The following is a 23,136-nucleotide window of genomic DNA, read 5'->3' as shown; positions in this document are numbered from 1 at the left end:
CCTATCTGCTGTTATTAAATTAATTTAACTGCATTGTAACGATTATTTTTCATCTGAGACACTCTCTCTCTCTCTCTGTATCCATCCATCTGTCCTCCCTTGCTGCAATTCATGTGAACAATTTACCATAGTGATTGTAGGGTAGCAGAAATTGGTTGCAACAAAGAAACTGATTTACTTTCTGACATGGTTAAGGTCCTGATTTAATGAGCCTCTTATATCATGCTCAGCTCCCTAAATTATAGGGTACCCTATGCAATTAAATGGCAAAGTTTCAGAGAGCACTTCTCCAAGTCAATCTGCAAAATGGGTTGAAATGCAGCTGCTACTAATAGTGCTCATATTAAAGCTGGCAAAGTAAAAATGCTTTCATCTTTTTATGTTAGCTACATGTCTTTAGTTTCAATTAAACTGATTATTTCTACCATCTTGTTGTTCCAGATCATTGTCCCCTGAGATTTTCTAAGACAGGAAATATGATATGCGTAACAACTGCATATGTTTAAACCTTCAAACTTCATTCTTTCACAGGTGGGGACAAGATCAGAGACACTGGGCCAGACTATGATCCATTTACCCCTGTGTTAATCCAGAGTAACTCCATGGGTTTCAGTGGAATTACTCTGGATTAACATTGCTGTAATCAAGATCAGAAACTGGTCTGATTTTTCCAATATCCCTTTAAACAAAAAAATCACCTGTTGTCCTTGCATCTGGAACATATTTATATATTATCAAGGGTCAGCTAATATATTGCATTTGCATAGTGTCCTGCATTTCAAAGGATCCCCCAGTTCTTTCTGTCAGGAATCACTTCACACATCACTGTGAGGAAGCTCACCCTGGGGTGAAAAGTGGCCGCTCTTTAAAGGACCCTACACCTGAATTTGGCCTCTACCTTATTTGGGAACACAACAGGGCCCCAAACACTGCAGAGCAGCCCTGCACAATAGGGCCTAATCCCCCAACTACCTGAGTAGCCCTTACACATAACGAGATTTTTCATGAACATAAGAGTTTGAAGGATGGGGCTTTTCTTTAGGACAGGAAGTGAAGAATAACATGGTATCCAGTGCAACTGCAGTGGGATTTTGTTTGGTTTTGTTTTAGGCAGAATGTAATCCCTCAGGTTTGGAGTTAGTTGAGACAGCAGTGCTAGCACCTCTAGGTCCTGATCCTTTTCCTCACACAGAGACAAGCCGGGCCTGCCGACAGTGGGTGGGCAGAGTGAGGGCAGCCGGCTTCAGCAGTGTTACTGAGCATGCTCAGTCCATGTGGACATGCTCAGTACAAGTCAAGAAGCATGACCCTGCATGCCCCCCCCAAGCGCTGCTTCTGGTCACACGCGACCTCTAATTGAAGTCAGGGGGCTTGATTCATATCTCATGTACACTGGAGTAACGTGGCCTCCTTATTTTGCATAAGCAGAAGATGACTCTGGCCGAATGGCTCTTCTTGCTCGACGCCTCCCACGTACGAGCATCGCACGAGGGGGCTTCGGCTCTTGCAGGCAACGCCAGGGCTCAGAACCTCACTTTACATCTTGTCCCCAAACCATCCAACTGGAAGATACAGACGCACTAATAACCGACAACTCGTTGTCCTTCTATTGCGAATGGTTCTGACGTAACCTGAGACGCTATATTGAGGATTAGTCTGTGGGGAAGTAAGTCCCTGGCCCCCACCCCCAACCTGTTGAGCGCCAATACTCATTGTAATGATCTCATTTTATAATTAAGGGAAAGAAAAACAATACACTCAATAGAAATTAGGTTATAAAAGGGGAGGAGAATGACTTACAAAGGCAAGACCGTCTGGTAGTTATACCAAGAAAGATAAATTTCATTTTAAAAGGTCTCCAGTGGTGCAGCGTGCTGCTAATAAAACAAAAGCTCATGCTTTGATTTGCTAAATGAAAATAACAGTGTGTTACAGGGGGAGAGCATGCTGGCTAATGCTTGGCACAAGATCTTGGGAGGGAGGAGACCTGGCTTCTATTCCTGGCTTTGCCACTGGGTGACAAGTCATTTAACAACTTGCAACTTTGTGTCTTGGTTTACCAGTCTGTAAAATAGGGCTAATACAGTGGTTCCCAAACATATTATGTTGCCAGCCCCCCTTGCCCGTAATGTAATCTGTCCATGTCCCCCTGGGAGCCAGGGCTGGGAATGGGGCTGGGAGCTGGGGGCCAAGGCTGGTGCCAGAGCTGCACCAGGGGCAGTGGATGGGAGCAGAGCTGCAGTCAGGGCTGGGGCTGCAGCCAGGGCCAGGAGCCGCAGCTGCAAGTGGAAGCCACGGTGGGAGTGGGGCCAGAGCCGGGAACCAGGACGTGGTCAGGGGCCAGGAGTTGGGCTGCAGTCAGAGGCTGAGGCCGGGGCCAGGCTGCGGTTGGGGCTGGAAGCCAAAGCCGGGGCCTTGGCTGGGGGGCGGGGCTGAGGGACGGCGCTGGAGTGAAGCTGGGGCAGAGTGGGGCTGGGTAGTAATCCCTCCCCGCCTCCTGTGGGGGGTGGCTCTTTCCTCTGTGCTCCCCTGCAGGGGCGTGCCCCACAGTTTGGGAACCTCTGGGCTAATAGGACAGGATGGGGTGAAATATAATTAGTTACTGTTTGCAAAGCACTCTGAGACCTGTTAATAAAAACAGTTCTAGACAGGCAGAGGAGATTCCCGGAGAGAACATGTGATTTTCTATTCCATTACGGAAAGGCTCTGGGATGCAAGGCTGCAAATCATGTCAGTGCCTAGGACTTCTCAGTGTTTTAAAAAGCCAGCGGTGCCAGGCTGCTGCGGCAATGGGCTTGCGGCATCTGGAGAATGTGCTCAAGCTGGAAGATCCCAAATCAATGCCCTTTCAACACCTCACATGCAATTCTTTACGGACTGTTGGGAGGACCCACACTGGGAACGATGATTTAATTCAAACAAACAGAAAATCCGTAGGGCCTGATCCTGCATGGAGCTGAGCACCTTTGAGGAGCTGAGGGTCTTCCTCTCCCATCACCAAGGGAGACATCAATGGCCTTAATCTCTATGATGGATTGAGAGCTTGTCTCTTTCTCTCCTGTGAATGTGGGGTCAGAGCCGCTGACAGCACAGAGGACAAACAAATGATAGCAAAAAGGGTGTTTCCTCTGGAGAGTTCTCAGTGAAATCCTACTCTATCTTTTCACTGTGCTGATGGGAGGAAGCTCCCAGCTTGTCCCATTCACCATCTCAGGGACAATAGAAAGGACTTAACTGAAAACATCCACCAGCTCAGCAATGCTGTAATGCTGTCACGTCTGCTATCATCTAATGGAAACCAGATTGGCCCTTCCCCCCCGGGTTCTAACTGATTAAGAGGAGCGCGCTAGCATGAACACTCGCTGAAGTAATCAGATTTGGTGAGATATCCCCAGAAAGAATGTTCACTCGAGACCTGGCACTCTTAGCCCTTAGTGCGTAAAGCGACGGGAGTTGCATGAAACAACAACACCACAATCAACGGCCACACGGGCTGAAACTGGAGGATGGCCGAGGGTAACATAGCCATGGAGCTAATGATTCCCTTCAGAATTGCATCATTTCATGCACACTGAGTCATTGTGGGAATATTTGGGAAAACAAGTCAGAATTGAGTCTTGAGGATGTACTCGCGGGTGTTGCAATAGCATAATATTGCCTAGGTAACTGTGTATCGAAATGGTTCTGAATGATATGGACCATGGACCTCGTCTTTGTTACAGAGTAAGAGTGACCCAAAACAATGCCCTGAAGAGCTCGAGGGCTCTCAGGAGCATCTCAATGTGCTGTCACACAACTGCTTTTTGATTGGCTTCCACCGTCCTGTCCTCTTGAGACAGTTGGAACAGAAGCCCAGTCCTGAGCCCATGCCAAGCCTGGCAGCCGGCCTGAGAGGGGGGAGTGCACCCTCTTGATCCTGGAGTCTCTGGGGTCTAGTTCTGCCCTGGCACTGACTGGGGCAGCCTTCAGCGTTCCCTAACTCATGTCCAGCTGCTCAAAGCCCCTACGGACCTTCCAGCAGCTGCAGATCAGTCAGGCACATAATCTGCCCCCCCCCACTGGAATGCCTCTTGCCCACTACTGACTGGTTATGTCTACACAACAGCCTCAGTCGGCAGAACTTACGTTGCTCAGGGGTGTGAAAAAACCACCCCCCTGAGCGACATAAGTTACACTGACCTAAGCGCTCGTATGCACGGCGCTGTGTCGGCGGGAGAAATTTCTGCCTCTCACTGAGGTGGTTTTATTATGCCGACAGGAGAGCTCTCTCCTGTCTTCACCAGACGTTCTCAGCGGCACAGCTGCATCAGTACAGCTGCAGTGCTGTACATATAGACATGATCCAAGAAAGTCCTCAGCTGACCCTGAGCTTTGCAGGGAGGGTTTCCTGTGACAGCAAGGAAGACCCTTTGCGTAGGCATAGCTGGCACCAAGGCGTCCCTTGACACTTGGGAAGCCAGGCTCTAGAGCTGGGAGGTGCCAGTGTTTATCTTGGAAGCATGGCTAGGCTGAACAAGAATGCATGCCAGGTATCATTGACAGGCTGAAGGTGCCGTGCTCTGTGAAACCCATCAATGACCCAACAGGAGATATGTTCACTGATCCCATCAGTGGCATTTCACTCTATAGAACGTTCTGTGTGAGGGTCACACACTGCTTGACCAGGATGAACGTGTGGTCAATACGTGTTTTATCCCATTTATAGATGAGGAAACTGACGCACACAAAGAGACTAAGTGACATGATTCAAGAACATTCTGTGGCAGGGTCAAGTGCAGAACCCAGACCTCCTGACACCTGTCCACTGCTTTAACTTCAAGGCCATCCTTCCTGCTGGGTAGGGCTTTGGACTAGGACGTGGGAGAAGGGGTTCAATTCCTGGCTCTGCCATTGGCCTGCTGAGTTAGCGTGGTCAAGTCATGGCCATCTCCATGCCTCAGTTTTCCCATCTGTAAAATGGGGATGATGATACTGACCTCCTTGATAACGTGCTTTGAAACCTATGGATGAAAAGTGCTAGATAAGAGCTAGAGATTATTATTAGTTACAGAATGTCTGCCATGGTTTGTACATAAGCTTGGCAATCTGCTCACCAAGGACTGTACAATCTCAGAGCCTGATCCTTCAACCATCTCAGGTGCAGCGCCAGTGGCTACAAGACCAGAATAGACTGTAGCGGAACTGTTCCTTCAACTAGGGGCAGCAGAATTGAGCCCTGAACTGTAAATTATAGTTTGTAACTTAGAACAAGGCTACTATCATTCTGGGGAGTATGAACAGGATCGTCGTGTGGAAGACATGGGAGTAATTGTCCCACCCTGCTCAGCACTGGTGAGGCCTCAGCTGGAGTGCAGTGTCCAGTTCTGGGCGTCACACTTTTGGAAAGATGTGGATGAATTGCAGAGTCCAGAGAAGAGCAACACAAATAATCAAAGGTTTAGAAAACCTGACCTAGGAGGAAAGGTTAAAAAAACTGAGCATGTTTAATCTGGAGAAACAAAGACTGAGGAGGGACCTGATGACAGTCTTCATATAGGTTAAGGGCTGTTCTAAAGAGGACCGTGATCAATTGTTCTCCACGTCCACTGAACATAGGACAAGAAGTAATAAGCTTAATTTGCAACAAGGGAGTTTTAGGTTAGATATTGGGATAGAGAACAGAGAGGTTCCCTTTGCTTTCTCGACAAATTCAGACTGGAAATAAGGCGTAAATTTTTAACAGTGAGAGTAATTAACCATTGGAATAACTTACCAAGGGTCATGGTCAATTCTCCATCACTGACCATTTTTAAATCAAGATGGGATCTTGTTCTAAAAGCTCTGGTCTAGGAATTATTTTGGGGAAGTTCTCTGGCCTGTGTTACACAGAAAGTCAGACTAGATAATCACAAGCGTCCCTTCTGGCCTTGGGATCTATTAATCTGAGCAAATGTAGTGTCCTGCTACAAACAGCTGCATTCCTCCAGCCTTGCTCTGTACTTGCTGATGCTTAAGCTATCAATAATCATAAGGCTTTCTGGCATGCTAGTATCTCAACAGGGCTGACAGATTTCATCTCTAAAGTCCCTTTATTGGAACTTGTTCCTCAGAAAGGCTTGCAAATTGCTCTGATCTTACCAGACAAAGCCATTGCTCACTCTCTGAGTCCTTGAATATCCCACACAATAACGTATGAATTGGTGAGAATCACCCGAGATAAAATATCCTTTACAACATCAAAGTCCCTGATTTCCTAGCTGTCAGCTACAGGTATGTGAAAGTCCTGACAGGCTGAAGATAGAAGGAAGAGATAAAGCAAAAAGGAATGGCGGGGGGCGGGGGGGTTCTCTGAATGAAATGTTAGGTTATTAGGTTTGGTGCTAGGATTTCAGTGAAAAAGGATTAGTGTGACTGTCTGAGGTGTGAGCAAAGCATTGTGCTTGTGCCTTCAAAAATCAGTACGCAGTGGCAGACGCTGATACAAGTCAGGAAGGGATGGATTCTGGTCTCAGTTACATCTGGAGTAAGCCCATCCAGAATAAGTGAGATAAGAATCCAGGCCTAAACCCCTTTGCTATACTGTGCAATCTGTCACTTTGGGAGCCCACATTAGGGAAAAAGCAATGTTTTCTTGTGTGTTAGCTTATGTGAGCTAACTAACATGAGATTGAGATACCACCCTTGTGAAGACAAGGCAGTTTGTTTTCATGTGTGTTAGCAGGTCAAGGTGAACACTAGAGGCAAACCAAGTGCTAACACGTGTGAAAACTACGAACTGCCTTGTCTTTCCTAGGATACACCTTCTGTTAAATACTTTGTGTCAGCTAACGTGATAAGAACACATCTTTTCTCCTAGTGAAGGCCTGAGTTTGTTCATGCCTAACACTGATCTCCTTGTAACAAACACTGATACAAGGCTAGATTCTGCTCGGAGGCTAGCGCTATGTCTTCACTGCCAAAAAAGGTGATTTTTTTTTTTAACAGCGAGACAACTAGTGCAAGCGAGCTCTCTCACTGTCGAATCCTAGTGGACACAAGGCACAGTTTAGTTTTTACCTTGTAGTAAGATAAAGTCAACACCCAGCTATGTTGAGGTAAAAACTACAGAAACTTGTCTCCACTAGGGCTTTTCAGTGACCGAACTAACTTGCATTAGCTAAAAAACACCAAACAAACCAAATAAAAAATGTACATTTTTGGCAGAGAAAACAAAGCCTCAACTAGGTAAATCTGGAACAATTTTGTTGAAGTAAAATGGCATGGATCTAAGGGCTTGTCTCCACTTACTAGGGGAAAGACCTGCTAAATGGACCGCCGATCGCTCTCCCATCAACTCCAGTACTCCACTGGAATGAGAAGCATAAGGTAAGTCGATGGGAGAGTTTCTCCCATCAACCCAGCGTGGTGCAGACACCACAATGAGTCAACCTAAGGTACGTCGATGTGAATAACATAGCTGGAGTCATGTAACTTAGGTCAACGTAGTCCCTTAGTCTATACTATTGGCGGGTAGTGTTTGATGTATTGGGGATCGATTTATCATGTCTCATCTAGATGCAATAAATGAATCCCCAAATTGACGCCCGTACTCCACCTCAGCAGGAGGAGTAAGCGGAGTCAACGGGGGAGCCGCGCCAGTCAACTCGCCGCCATGAGGACAGCCAGGTAAGTAGAACTAAGATACTTCGACTTCAGCTCTGTGAATAGCGTAGCTGAAGTTGTGTATCTTAGTTCAAACCCACCCACCCCACCGCTAATGTAGCCCAGGCCTCAGGGTAGACCTGCCCTAACTGAAGTCAGAATCTGACCTATGCATTTAAACTTCCCTACTTTGTATTTTAATGGTTCTGTATTAATCCCGCCACTTCCCCATCTCCCTTGCTCCAATGTTCCTAATCCCCTTTCTATAATTTTTTTAGAGAGCAGTTTGAATAGCTGCAGGATCACACAGGGCTGCTTTCTGGCAAACATGCAGAGCACTTTTCTCAAGTGACATAAATATTGTACTTTATTTGCTGCCCTGCCAAAATGCAAGCACATACACACACACACACAAATTCCTAACTAAGCAACATTCTTTAAAAGTTAAGATCATTGCTTGGAAGAAAATATCTGGCATATTATAAATCCAAATTGACCATGCACGCCGTGTGTTGAAAATATGTGCAAAAATGCCTCTCCCCCAAAAATGTCTATTAAACCACTTCTGAGACAATACATTACTGTACCTTTATATGGCGCAAAGGGGCTTAACAATACTTCGAGAAAACTATTTTACTAGGTAACAAAAAAAGTTATGGAAAACAAAAATATTTGATACTTTTGGCAATTCATTTTACTACTTGCCTTTCCAAATGATTGGTGCAGTTCATGGAAAAAAAATATTTTTGCGGTTGGGTCATGTTAATGGTTCTTTAATTCTTCTACGTGAAAGTTGGGATACAATTTCTCTCTGCAAAGCAATGAAGAAAAACAAATGGTACTTGGATGTTCTGAGGCACACGTGGACAATTTTAGCGAAATATGGACTGGTGCATGGGCATAAAATACAGAATAGGCAGGAAGAATGTTTATCCCTACAAGAAATAATGACATTTCTGTGGATCTTTACATAGCAAATTGTACACTAAAGTTTCAATCGCAGCCATGTAATGGAGATTCTGAGAAAGAACTAGTAGACAGGATATTTTGTGGGAAGTAAAGGAAAGGATTGTTTCTATTTGGTCTTTTTTCATGAAACATTACACATTCTTAGAAAACAAAATAGTTTGCACTGAAGTAATGTATTAATGGATATGGTAGTGGACTGGGAATCAGGAGATCTGGATTCTATTCCTGGTTCTGCCACTGACCTGCTGAGTGACCTTGGGCAAACACTTACCTGTCTATGCGTCTATTTCTCTTCCTGCTTGTTGGCTGTACTCTCTATCTAGATTGTACATTTTTCATGACGGAGATCTCTTACTAGGTGTTTGTGCTGAGCCTAACAATGGAGTCCAGGGGCGGCTCCAGGCCCCAGCATGCCAAGTGGAGCATGGCATGCCGCGGGGGGCGCTCTGCCGGTCGCCGGGAGGGCGGCAGGCAGCTCCGGTGGACCTCCTGCAGGTGTGCCTGCGGAGGGTCCGCTAGTCCCACAGCTTTGGTGGAGCATCCGCAGGCACGCCTGCGGGAGGTCCACCGGAGCCATGGGACCGGCGACCGGCAGAGCGCCCCCCACAGCGTGCCGCCATGCTTGGGGTGGCAAAATGGCTAGAGCCGCCCCTGGGAGTCCCACCTTGGTTGCAGCCCCTGGGCGGCTACCCTATAAATAATAATAATCATGTTCTTTGCCTCATATTTAGAGCCGTGCTGCAACCCCTCTGTGTGCAGGACTCCCTTTGAAGTCAATGGAAGCCCCATACGTAGAGTGCATGCAGGAGTAGGGCCATTTATAGGGCAGCCCCCAGGCAGGCAGTGCATGTGCCGTACTCATGCAGACCTCTAAGAAAGTGGACGGCATCTCTGCATTTGAGGAGGGTTGTTCAGATCCACCGAGGAACAGGTTTCATGCTGGATTAGTTGTGCTGATATAAATCTCCTTATGTTAGTGAGATAAGGCATGCTCCTCTTAAGCCAAATTGAGGGTATGTCTTCACTGGAGAGTCAACTCAGGCTCTTACTTGGATGTTGCTCCTAACTCCCCTCCCGTCCACACACATGAAAACCTCTCATCTGCGTGGTGGTGCTTGACACCCAGGCTTGCTGGCACAGATGGGGATAGATGCTAGCGCTTGGGTGCTGCTCTCCCTCGGGCTGGTAACTTGCCTACACTGCAGTGTGGACACAGACTAAATGACTTGAGTGCTAATAATCCTCCAGTGCCTTCCCACAATTTCCCCTATCCAGAGCTCTCCCACACTTCAGAGCAGCTCAGCCTCCTATGGCGCAAAGAACCATGGGAAGTACCTCCCCTCCCCAAGTCCCACCAACACACCTGGGTGAGCACAGCACCAGGGAAGACACAGTAACTCAGGGCTATGCAGTATGACCCAGGCTAGGCCAACCCAGGTGCTGATCACCTGAATTAACTCTACAATGAAGAGAGACCCTCACTGTACTCCCTGCAGGTTGCACTCTTTTAACTAAGGTGGTGCAGGTCTGTGTGTAGATATGGTTCTCCCCACATGACACAGTATTTTAGGCGCCAACCCTCATGCCCTTTACCTTCTCCCCACAGTGCTGGTTTCCTGCAGTACATTTAATTATGATCCGGAAAGTTTATCAGCAAAAGTGCAACCAGGTTTAAAGAATGACCTATCTCAAACTCTGCCCTAAAAACAAAACAAATCACTTTAGAGTTTCCAGTACCCATCTATCATTACACACGCCTGCGTCTCAGCTAAATTAGCAACCTGATTCTTTCCCCCGCTGTCGCTTCCAAGAAAAGGACTTCTTATTCGCCATCCAGGTAAAAGTACAGTAAACCTAGACGTAGATGAAAGGGCAGTAATCATATATATTTAACTGTATGCAGCCAGATCCCATTATTTGTAGAAATAGTGACTTAGGTATTTACATAATTAGTGTAGCTTTGTCTTTAATAAAGAAACGGTGCCATTTTATAACAGCTGCCGGCGGTGGTTTTCTATTGGAAAAACAAAGTCCACCTTTAAATGTGTATAATTTTCTGTAGTTAGTTGGGCTCAGTTGAAAACTAGACTTGCGTACCTAGGAATGAGACTAGAGACTGGGGTCACCTCTCTCCTCCTAGGTCTCTCCTGCCGTGGAGGGGAAATCAGCTGTCACCCTTTCTCTCTTTGCTTCTCCACTAGGTATGCGCATTGGGGAGTGATTGAGGCGTCTCCCCCCTACTTCTCATCCAGAGCACGGGACAGGGAAGCTGGGAAAGTAGGAACCTTCTCCTATTTGTGAGAGAAATACCCTTGCTCTCTCCAAAGTGGGACAGATCAGTGGAAGCCACTGATTGTGTCTCCTGCTCTCTGGGAGGTGAGGAGAAGGGGCAGTGTGTCTCACAAAGAGGGGCAGTGTAATGGAGGGAGGGCATCCCGCCTGTGGGCAAGAACGCATATCACAAGGTCGAGGGAGAGCTGCACGGGGGGGGGGGGGGGTGAGTTAACACACGTGGAGAGGGAGGGTCTCCTGAAGAGAGCACCTATGTGGCATGTCAGATGCAGGTGGTAACCAGGTGGGGTGGGTGTTTGAAGGGAGCAAGCATGGGAGATATGTATTCCTATGGGTGGGGATGGGAAAACATGTGGGGACAGCACCCTGAAGAGGTGTCTCTGGAGGGTAGCTGCTCTCCTCCAGGAGTCGGCTGCCTGGAAATGCGGGAGGGGACCACCCCCCATCGTCCTCCATGATTCTGTCAAGCAGCCTCCTTCCCGTGAATTCCAGAGGCTCTAAAACAGAATCATCTGGAAATACAGAAAAACTTTTTCTCTGCCCGATCCTCATCTCCAGAACAAAATTGTTCCTAGCTTGTAACTCATGCTTTCTCCTGCATGAACCGGTCAGGCAAATCAAAAGTGCCCCATGAAGCCATTTGTCCAAGAGGCCCCTACAGGCTCATTGAAAAGAAAGCCCAGATGGGGCAAAGCCTCCTTCCCCAGCCTGGGCTAGTGGAAGTTTGCAGACTGTCTCAGCTCATCCTTCGACTCAGAAGCACCTGTTGTGTTAGTGTCGGGCAGTTAAATACCCAGGGCTAGGTGGGGATCCTTATATTTTTGGGATTTCTGAACAAGTTCACCCCTATGCAAACAGGTGTTAAGAAAACTAGAGAAATTCTGCTCCAAGACTAACTCTGCTGTGCTGTTTCCATGTCCCTGGGGGAAACTTTACAACTCTCCTCTGACCCGGTGTTTGTGGGGAAGGAGGGGTCCCCACTTGGGTTTATACACACTGGCTGAGTCAAATTACCCTCCCCTCTGCTGGCCTTCCTCTGAAATAACAGATCTCACTGTAACTAAATATAACCGTTCAGGAAAGCCATTTTGCAAACAGTGAGGAGGCTTCTTCATTCTCAGAGGCTGGTGAAAAGGCCCTTTGTTCTAAAGCCTGCGCACCTGGCCAGCGTTATCGAAGGTGGCCTCTCTGGGCCCAGTGCTCTGAGCAGCTGCCACAAGGACCAGGCACATTTGCATCTGCATCGGCACAAGGCGCGCCGCCCGCCCCAAAGACCAGCGATGGGTGCGTCTGTTGGACAGCTGCACAGTCAATTTTCAGATGACTCCCCACTCTAGAGGGACCTGTGGAAGGAGCAGGTCCTTTATTTTCTTCCTCTCCCCTTCCTAAAGCCAGCAGCTTGGGCTCCTTTGCTTCTGTACAGGGGCTGAATGGAGTTAAAATAAGCATGAGTGGTGGAGAATGACACCCTCCTAAAGATGTCCAGAGATGTCACACTGCTTAAAACACTTCTGGAAGGTGCACAAATACTATGGTGATGTGGAAGGTATAAGCCTAGAATAGAATAGAATAGAATAGAATAGAATAGAATTATGGAGCCATTGATACATTCTTTGAAACCACAGTCTATTGTGTGCAAGCCAAAAATCGTTTTTCAAAGTAAGAGGCCAGAGTTAAAAGTTATCTGTCCTTTGGAGGCAGACATCACCCTGACCCTCATATCCCCACTTCGTTTACACTTTGATGTATGAATGTACTCCCAATGATTTCTGTGGGAAGAGCATTAGGCCCAAGTTAATCCAGAAACTCAATGAGAGCAAAATCTGCATACCTGGTCACTGATTACCCAAGGGCAGAGTTTCCCTTTCAAATCAAGTTATATGACAGCAGAACTGTACAGTTAAAAAAAAAATTCATCACCAGCAAAACCAACATAAAAACCAAACCCCACATTTTTCATGCTTTCCCCACATTTTATAGGATTTAGAAAAAAATATTTCACCATAGGAGAGAAGAAAACAAAGGGAAATAGAAATTTTTGTGCCTATAGGGCTGTCATCTGGTACTTAATGGCTATTAACCATGTTTCCGGTTCTGCTCGCATGAGAGCCTATGGGAATTTTGCCACTGACTTCAGTGGAAGGAGGATCTGGCTCCTGTGAGTTAGTTCTGGGGTCCAATTTTACAAGCCCTTTGTGGGTGTAGACCTTCCATTGAAGTCAATGGGCTTGAAGGATTGGGTGACAAAAGTATTATAATGATAGATTTCTACTTTCTAAGTAGTCATCCAAGAGCCCGAAAATCTAGTGCAAGGTGCCTGAAAATCCAGTGGCCGGAGCCGTCAGTAGTCACTGCAGGCAGAAGATGTTCAGCTTCTTGTAAGATTGGGCCTGGTATATTTCTAACACTTTTCATTTTCAACAAATATCAAAGATGGATCACAGGAGCTGGAAGTAACAATTCACCACCAACCCCTTTTTCTCTGCAATACCACCATAGGGGTAAATTCACTATTTTGTCCAGGCGAGATGGGATTTTTCATTGTTTTCACAGCAGATTGGCTCGGTTTGCCAAGTGAAATAGCAAACATTTTCCCTAGGAATACTAGAGACGATCTTATTTCAGACCCATCTGTTCTCATGAAACAAACCCCAGTAGTTTGGCACAGGACTAGCCTTCGTGTATTTGTTCAGATTAAAGCAATTTGTATATTAGAGAGTATCTGTACCTTGTATATCTTCAGTCTTTACCCAGATACCAACAGCTGTTCCACACATAAACGTAAGCTTGTATATTCATCGAATCCTGCCTCCCTTTCTAACGCTCCAAGAATCTCAATGATAACGCTACACCTTACTCATGCTAACAATCCTGTTATCTGCTATAGGAAATGAGAGAAACTTTTTGAAGGATTTGACCATTTTCCTCTATGCTTTGTATCAAAACTCGGGGACCCAGTTTAATTACTTAGGAGCTGCCTTCTATAGCTGGATTTGTTTGAATTGTTTTAACAATTAAGTCGATCCAAGGCCTAACAGAACCAGGGACAACAGCAGAGATTTTCCTTTGAAACAAAATATACAGATAGTTGTCTGTGTGTTTCTGTGTCTATCTTTTTGGCTTTTTTAGTTTTTATGTAGTATCCGATATCACAGAACCTGGCAATAGAAACCCCATCGAGATTTGGAAGCACTGTTTGCCTTTCTAGGTATAACATATAGTATAGGCACAGGCAAAACCAATCTCCCTACCCCACCAATTTGTATTCTTGGGATAACGATCTCTAGCAACAAAATTTATGGCTGTAGCACATATTTAAAACACACGGAGAGGAAATGTTTGCCGCTAATGCAAGGAACCAGCAGTCAAACTGTCCCCGTTCATTCAGTACATACGAACAAATCTAAAGGTTATTCTGACAGCAGCCAAGAAACAGAATGAAGTTTATCACACTCCATTCTTAGCTCAACCCCTTGTGAGGAAGAAAAGGTAATTACTGAATATATTTGTGGTCAGAGGAGGTTATAAACTGTGTACTATACCCAACAGAGTAAAATGGCTCCTTGGGTAATTATCTAATTAGGTGTTTGGGGTACTTTTTTTTCCTTCTTTTAATGCATACTTTGTGTTTTTTAAATCCCTTGCACTGAAATAATTCCTTGAGCTTTCCAAATCTCTCACAAACAGTGTAATTAGATCATTAGGATGTGCCTTTAAAACTGGGATTTGCAATGGTTAAACAAAACAAAAAAATCCTCATCAAAATGTGTTTGGGGGTGGGGGAAAATGCAACCACAATTTGGAATGAAACCACAGTCTATTTTTTTATTTGTATGGTTTTTTTTTTAAAAAGTAAATCAGTATTTTAGGTATTTGGATGATTTCCTGAGTAATCAAAGCAGTTAAAACATACTAAGGAAGTATTTCTTGCCAACAGTTGTTTTAAAATCAAAGCTTTCTTTGAATTATGCAAATCTGGAATTTATAAACTTAAGTTTTTACATATTTATGTCTAAAAGGAAACCTAACAAATATAAATGTTGTGTATATATATACACACATACACACACACACACAGACATCCTGACAAAGACAAGTTTGCAAGGCTAAATTCTGAACTGCAATCCTGAGGTTTTACTGGAATGATGAAAGACACCTCTTGAAAAGTTATTCGAACAGGAAACTTGGAAGGTTAATATAATCCTGCCATAAAAGACATATATGCTTTGTTTACAATTTTCTTCTGAATATAAAAAAGGGTTTTGACCGGCTTGAGGGAGATATGCAAAGCCAGGTCAGGATTGTCAAGGAAAGGATAAAAAGTTTAATGCCAAATGGTCTGAACAAAAGATTAGTAATAAATACAATTAAAATACATTAAAAAATACAATTCTAAATTGTAACCTACATAGACTGCAGCTAGGGACAGAAAATTAAAATATTTGTTGCTGTTTTATTATAAAATGTTATTCTGCATGGCTAAAATGATCTGGAAAAAATATTCCTGTTGTTTTCCTGTGTATCAGTAACTTAGTTTGGTCTGTCATAGTATTACTGACAACAGTCCCATTCAGTCAATACTGGGGTTATATTGCAGCACCTATGGGGAGCATGTACAAAGGAAAGTTGAATAAAACAAAAACACAACTCGTTTCGAATTGCCTAGGGCCCTATCCTGTAGTCAGGGTATTTTTAATAGAGAGAGAGAGAGAGAGAATGAGAATTCTCTATTGAAATAAATGGTGAGTCCTGATTTTTAAAATCAACGATGTTTCAGAAACCTCAGGAAATAATTTCGGGGTGATAGTAAGTGAAATGTTGCCTAGAAATTGACAAGATTCCTCGGCTGGAGGCGGCTCGGATTAGCAAGGATGTCAAGGAGAAACAGCAAGAGACCCGCGTCCGATGCCTGCGCGTTGCTTCAGTTCAAAGCTAACCTGGGACGCGAGAGGCGTTTAAAAAAGAGCAAACTCCCTTTGCAGCAAACGCGTTCACTTTCCATTGATTATCCACCGGGGACGGGCAAATTAAGCCATCCGCGGGGCTGGATTTTTTGTTGTTGAAATAAACTCAGCTTTGGGGGCAGAATTTGGTTGGGGGGGGGCGTGTTGAAAGAGGAGACCGAGAGCAGATCAGGCTACGAGACTCTTTGCAATGGGTCATTTTTTCTCCCCAAAAAACCCAGGAAATCAGGTTTCTGTTAATGTTTTGTTTTCTTTCTTTTTCCTTTCTTTCCTAAAATCTGTTCTGCTTTTACCCCCGCGTCCCATACAAAACAACCCGGGCTCCCCTGGCATGAAGACAGGCGGGTGGGCTTGAGACAAGGAGTCGGGGAAAGGCGCATTCCAGCGCCCCGACCCCTGATTCGAATCCACACCTGTTTCAGTTTCCCATTAAATACGCGGCGTTAATTCGCGCCGGCTCTGCCGACTTGATCCCCTTGGCTGCAGGTAGGAAGCAGAGAGGTTAAGAAACCCTTCGGGGTGGTGCTGGGGTTCCCCTCCGTCGGGAGAAGCGGCGCAGAGCTGCGGGATATTTTGGAGCGGGTAGCAGCTAATAAATCATGGGCGTTAGGAGCGCGGGTCTCGGCCCCGGCCCCGGCCCAGCGGACAGTACGGAGACGGTAGGATTCGCCTTTAATTCGAGACTACGGGGATTTGCACCCTGAACTGGGTCCTTGTCCGTCCCAAGCGGCGTGTCTCATCTGGGCTGTGCATTTACTCTACGTGGGCAGATGTCCAGGGTTATGTTGGGGCTGCCCCTAATAATGACCCGACACCCCCATTCACCCCCCGCCACTTCGGGTTTTCTCCTGTGGGGCCCCTGGGCCCGCTGGCTAATTGCAGCCACTCTCCCGTGCCCCCCACCCGCCCTCTGATATGACCCAACCACAGCTGCCTTGTCGTCTCAGCCAGTGCTTCGGCAAGGTCCGATCACCGTGTGAACGCATCACAGTCGCGAGGACCAGGCAGGCTCCCGATTTCCCCGGGTGCGAACACGTGTAAATGCACAAGGCTGCTCCCTCAGCAGGGGAGATCTGCGAGCCTCCGCCCTTGCAGAAGAGGCTCACACCCTAAAAACATGGATCTGGTTAGTGACTCGCTCCGCTCCGCGTGATCTCTGTATCTGGGGGGAGGATTCCTGCCTTCTGCCCACGTGTAGCATTTGGTTAAGCACCAGCCTCGAGCTTCCCCCCATCTGTCCAAGTCCCTTTTCCCTGCTCACCTCCGCCCCCGTTTCTACCACGTCTCCCTCCCTACCTGTTCTGGGCCGCCGGGGCCGGCGTGGATGTGGGACAGGATTCGTTCCTGACCTCGGCTGGTGATTAGTTCATTGGTTTTTAATCGAGTGACTGGCAGGCAGCAATGCCTAGGTGGCCAGGCTGCTACCTGATCTGCAAGCACAGCTGCAGGGATTATAAGTGAACACTTGGTAGGGCTGGACTTTGAACCAGTAAATGCAGGACAGGGGGAAAAAATCCAGTGGGGAGAGAATTATTCAGATGCACCTGGACCAGCAGTTATTTCACCTGTTATCTATGGTATTGTGCCCCGCATTACTGTAGTAGCTGACCACCTCCCAATCCTTAATCTACCCCCCAGACACACACCATGGAGTGCCACTCTCCCTCTCTTACAACTGGGGAAGTGAGGCACAGATCCTCCTAACGGCTATTGAAATCAATGAATGTTCGGAGATGAAGTAGCTTGGAGGCTCTGATCCTAAGTGACTTGCTTAAGGTCATAGAGGGAGACGCAGGGCTGAGAATGGAACCCGTTTTCCGAATCCCAGGATCGTGCCCGAACTGCTGAACCATCCTTCCCCCTGGCTACAGCATACTCTGTCCTAGCCCTCTTCCGTATCTTTGCATACATCTACCCCGTACACTCCTTTCAGCAGCCTGTGGAGCACAGACACTGCACATCTCCCTAGCACCGTATAAATAGCAGTGTAGATAGTGAGGCACTGCTGAGGTGAGTAAAGATTCCTCTGAATCCTATGGGCACATATCCTACGTGGCCCTCTCCACGCCTAAGGACTGCCTCCCCCATTTACACTGACGTTTTTTTAGTCATGTAGTGTCCTGCGGCCGGAGCCTTTCCCCACTGCCAGATCCTCTCACTGATGTCTGCAGCCTGCTTTTCACTGCAAGGCCTAGCTATATATTCCTTACACAGCACGACAGCCATGCATAGTTGTAGCCATACCTTCACTTTCATGCTTGGCTTAATTTTTCCCATCACAACTGTTTTACACCAGTGTGACTCCATTGAGCCAAATTCTATCCTCATTTACATGGGTATAAATCTGGAGTAACTTAATTGCCTATTGGAGTTACTCCAGACCCGTGCTGGCTTCACTGAGAGCAGGATTTAGCTCACTAACTTCAATGGAGTCTCTCCTGTTTTACCACCATGTAAAGGAGTTAACAGGACAGAATTTGGCCCCGTTGTAGATTCCAATGTTGATTGTTCAAAGAAGGGCTTTTATTCACTGTCAGTGTGGAGAGTCCAGAAGACAGAGATCTCATCATTCTGGGCCTCATCTAAGCACTGTAAAGGAGTCACTGAGTGTATTATGGCTGCTCCAAACAGAAACTTGCACCAAAATAACTATATAATGAATAATCTTTTGTTATTTCAGTGCAGGTGTGTCTATAATTTCAGAATAAAAGTGTCCTGTTTTGTTTTTGTCTGTCTAATCTAAAATTAAAAATCAAAATAGGACACTTTTTTGGTGACAGTCTTCAGTGCCAAAAAGGTGTAGTTTTAACATCGTAATATCTATCTTGCTATAAAATCCTAGTGGAGGCAAGTTGCAGATAGTTTTGATGTCTGTGCAGCTAATTGAAGTCAACACTATAACCTACACTTAGGGTGGACCTTGACTAGCTACATTTGTGTGTAGACACAAGGCCTTAGACATAGAATCAGCTCGGAATGTCTGAAGATCATGTAGTTGAACCTGATGCATGAGGAAGGAGGATGTGCCCATGGTCAGGGCACAAGCCAAAGACTTGGGTTTGTGTCCCCGCTCTCCCAGGGTATGTTTGCATAGAGATTAATATGCTAATGGCTGGCCCCAGTCAGCTGACTCGGGTTCTGGGGGCTGAAAGATTGCTGTGTAGAAGTTTGGGCTCAGGTTGGGACCCTGTGAGGGTGGAGGGTCCAAGCGTCCAGGATCCATTTGGATGGCTACACAGTGATTTTATTTTTAGCCCTGTGAGACAGCTGTGACCAAGCCGTAGGTCTTTTATCCCTATGTAGACATACCCCCAGAGGCTTCCTGTGTGATCTTGAGCAAGTTGCTTAGTCTAGAACCTAAGTTATAGCCCAGCACAGAGCTACTTTCCCTGAGGTCTTGTCTACACCAGACATTGCTGCTGTGGAAGGAATTAAACCTATCCTGTTTCAATCCAGTCTGCATGCTCTAGATCACTCTGCTTTTGTAAAGGAAATCAAAGGACCTTTGCTGCTGCCCCTGAAGTCAGTGGCATATTAACTTCAAGGAGAACAGCATGAAGCCTTTCTCTAGACACACAACTGCAGTATCCTTTTGTTCAGTTTCTTTATCTGCAGAAGCAGATACACTGAGCTTCATTGGTACCTAGACATTAGGGCTCAGATCCTCAGGTATTTAGGCTCCTAAATTCCACTGAAATCGATAGAAGTTAGGAGCCTGAATACCTTTGAGGATCTGGGCCTCCCTGACTTCTATTTCTTTAATTTTTTTTAATAAGACACATCTGCCAGGAAAGCAGCCAAAACCCAGAGTGTTCCTATTTCCCTGCACAGAGCAAGCCATTTTAAGATGGCTTATTGACTCCTGTACGTCATTTGGGCCAATTAGAACGAGGGTGGTTTTACTAAATGGTGATTCAGTTTTGAATGGTCTCCCTGGAGCATTGTGCGAATGCCTTCCTCCTTCGGGGAAGATGCAGTTAACACAAGAATGGTCATACTAGGTCAGACCAATAGTCCATCTAGCCCTGTATCTGGTCTCTGATAGCGGCCAGCACTAGATCTTTAGGGGAAATGTGCAGAAGGGGGCAATTTTGGAGAACTCCCCCTGGTGTTCCCCTTCTGGCAGTCAGAGGTTTAGGGTTGCCTGAGAATGGGGTACATCCCTGACCATCTTGGCTAATAGCCATCGATGGATCCATCCTCTATGAACTTATCTAGTTCTTTATTTAACCCAGTTATACTGTTGGCCATCACAACATTCCCTGGCAATGAGTCCCAGAGGTTGGTTGTGTGCTGTGTGGAAAAAGCACTTCCATATGCTTATATTAAACCTGCTGCCTATTAATTTCATCGGGTGACCCCTGGTTTTTGTATTGTGGGAAAGGGCAAGTAACACTTCTGTAGTCACTTTTTTGACAGTATTCATGATTTTATAGACTTCTATCATATCGCCCCTCGGTGGCCTCTTTTCCAAGCTGAACAGCCCCGATCTTTCTAGCCTCTCCTTGTATGGAAGCCATTCCTACCCTTGATCATCTTTGTTCTCTGAATCTTTTCCAGTTCCACTATATCCTTTTGGCAACAGGGCGATCAGAACTGGACACAGGTCTGGGCACATTTATGGGATTTACATAGTGGCATTATATTTTCAGTCTTATTTTCTATCCATTTCCTAATAGTTCCTAACATTCAGTTAGCCTTTTTGACTTCCGCTGAGCATTGAGAATTCTGACCCAACGGAGGGAGTGCTGGAGGAGGTGTGAGATTTGGCAGTCCCACACCAGGCCTTTACACTAACACATAGGTTTTACTGGCTTAAGAAGCAAGACATCATCCCTGTACCTGGGGAGGGTTTTCACTCCAGCTCACCCTGAGATTTGGACAGAGAGAGTCCCAAATCCTCACAGGTAAACAGGTGTCTAAATCAATGTCAGTGGGAGGTAGGCACCAAAATACTGCCTTTGAGGCCCTGAAACTGCGTTCAGTGCTTGGGTGGGTTCTGCAGCACTGGCAAGTTGCGCTCTCTCTCTCTCTGAGGTGTGGCCCAGTATTTCAAGGGTTTATCTTTCCCGACGGGTAAATCAGGCCCAGGAACAATAAACAAATGGCTTCTTCAGGCGGCTGAATCTGTTTGCTGACTGTTTCGTAAGCAAAGTCCCTATTTCAGCCAGCCCCTGGGAAAGGGCGTCTTGTCTCCTTGTATAGAGAGAGCACATTTTAATGCCAGAGCGTCACCTTTCCTTTATTTCTCCAGGGAGGATTTCTGTCCCCCTCAGAAGTTTATCCTGAATTCCAACCCATGTTAAGGGGGCTTCGGTGCAGCTCCGATACCCTGGCACATTAACAGCAGGTGGTTTCTGTGGGCTGGTTTGTGTTTGATGCAAAGAAGGCCTTTCCTTAATAGGCATAAAGACTGTTTCCCTAGCGTTGGTAACCGTGTCCCTCTACCAGTCCTTTCTCATGCCCAGGTTAAACCCAGGAGAGGAGGATGGGGGCAGAGATGTATGGAGTAGGAGATCTGGGAAACCCATTGGCCGTGTCTATACTACAATATTATGGCGACCTAACTCACAACTCTGCTTGTGTGCATACTCCTCCCCAGGAGTGCTTCTATCAATTGGATGGTCTGTGTGGGGCATCGTGGGATGGCTCCTGAAAGCCAGTAACAGTCGACGGAAGCAAAACAGTATCTACACTGACTCTGCATTGTTACTAAATCCATGTAGAGAGGCACTTATGTCAGCAGAAGCCAAATTTAAGTGAATGTGCTTCCATGGGTAGGTTGACGCAAGGCAGCTCACGTCAACCTAACCGGGTTGTGTTGACTAGGCCTTTGACTATGCTTTGAGGGTGGCTTAAAAATCCTGAAGGGAAGGAGTGTGTGTACAGGATATGGGGAGGTGGTCTAAAGTGGAATGGAAAATACCTCCCCAAATGCAAAAGAACCAAACTTCACAGAACAGCTAGGGCGTGAATTCCCAAACTGTGCAGAGTTCTGCAGGGATCCGGGGTTAGGTGAGACTCTGGTGTATCAGACATACATATGCTGGCTATTTAGGGTGACCAGATGCCCCGATTTTCATAGCGACAGTCCTGATATTTGGGGCTTTTTCTTATATAGGCGCCTATTATCCTCCCACCCTCTGTCCAATTTTTCCAATTGCTATCTGGTCACCCTATGGTTATTACACATGCATATGCCATCTGTGGTGCAGGGATCTGGATCTGAGTCCAGTGATCACATACACGCCCCTGGGGCGCAGCAGGGCTCCTGGTTGGATCCTGGCCTCTCCCTGGCTGGGCACAGCTCCTATGGGGCCTCCCAAAGCCTAGGCCTCTCCAGCCCCTTCTCTCCTCGTTAGGGAAGTGTTGGAAAGTTGCTGAAGTGCGAAATGAGCCTGCGAAAAGCTCGTTGTCCTAATTAAACTTTGACAAGGAGAGTGACAAGAGGCAATGGAGGGGAAACAATGCCACCAGTGTTGGGGACGCAGGCCGGAGCTGGGAAAGCCTTTGTCCCCGGGAACAAAAGCAGTTGTTTGCATGTGTTAAAGTCCATTAAACTTCATCAGACCCAGGTGCAAACACCATCCGCCCCAGAGCCCCTCGGAACCCACCCCACCTTCCGAGAGCTGCAGTCAGCGCTAATCAGGGCACCGCTCCCATGGGGCACCGCATCAAAACGGCTCCCTTACGGTGTAAATATTTTGCCCTGAAGTGAATTATTGTCACTCTCTCACTCTGCCTTATGGGGCTGGCGAGTGGGGGCACTGATCGTGCTCGGTGGCCAGGCTGGGGCCTTTGTTAACGAGGCAGGGAGTGGGGGGGAAAGGGCCGTCATTAACGTGTGTGTAATATAATCATTTAAAACTGGGTGGGTTTCTCTCTCTCTGATGCATCTGAAGAAGTGAGGTGGTTTTACCCACAAAAGCTTATGCCCAAATAAATCTGCTAGTCTTTAAGGTGCCACTGGACTCCTTATGTGTTCGTTCTCTCTCTCTCTCTGACATGCCTAGCTGCTTCCCAGGACCTCCTTACTCCCCTCCCTGTAACTGAAAGCAGGGACTAATACTTTATTATTGCAGGCCACAGTGTTTCCTCTTGTGTTCATTACCCCCACCTAGGAGCGGAAATAGACAAATCCCAGTGCAGAGTGGGATCATGGACCCCAATGGATGAGTACTTGGCTTTTAAGTATTTTATTTACTGCAGCGCTAATGTACAAGGACAGTAATAATTTTCCCCTACATTATGATTTTATACCTCCTCCCCCCCGCACACACACACACACACC

At 46.5% G+C, this 23,136-nt stretch overlaps 1 protein-coding gene across 1 annotated transcript in view; it reads left to right on the top strand.

The window, feature by feature from the left end:
* Positions 1–16,335: 16,335 nt before the first annotated feature.
* The window catches only part of ALDH1A3 (aldehyde dehydrogenase 1 family member A3), a 63,548-nt gene continuing 56,747 nt past the window's right edge, over positions 16,336–23,136 (top strand). Inside the window, exon 1 of the mRNA XM_044980269.1 lies at positions 16,336–16,504. Coding sequence (XP_044836204.1) covers positions 16,445–16,504 — 60 coding nt within the window. The 5' untranslated portion in view covers positions 16,336–16,444. The remainder of the gene's footprint in view (positions 16,505–23,136) is intronic.

This window comes from Mauremys mutica, chromosome 11 (assembly GCF_020497125.1).
Source record: "Mauremys mutica isolate MM-2020 ecotype Southern chromosome 11, ASM2049712v1, whole genome shotgun sequence".
Classification (NCBI taxonomy): Eukaryota; Metazoa; Chordata; order Testudines; family Geoemydidae; genus Mauremys; species Mauremys mutica.
This window is presented reverse-complemented; position numbering and strand designations above follow the sequence as displayed.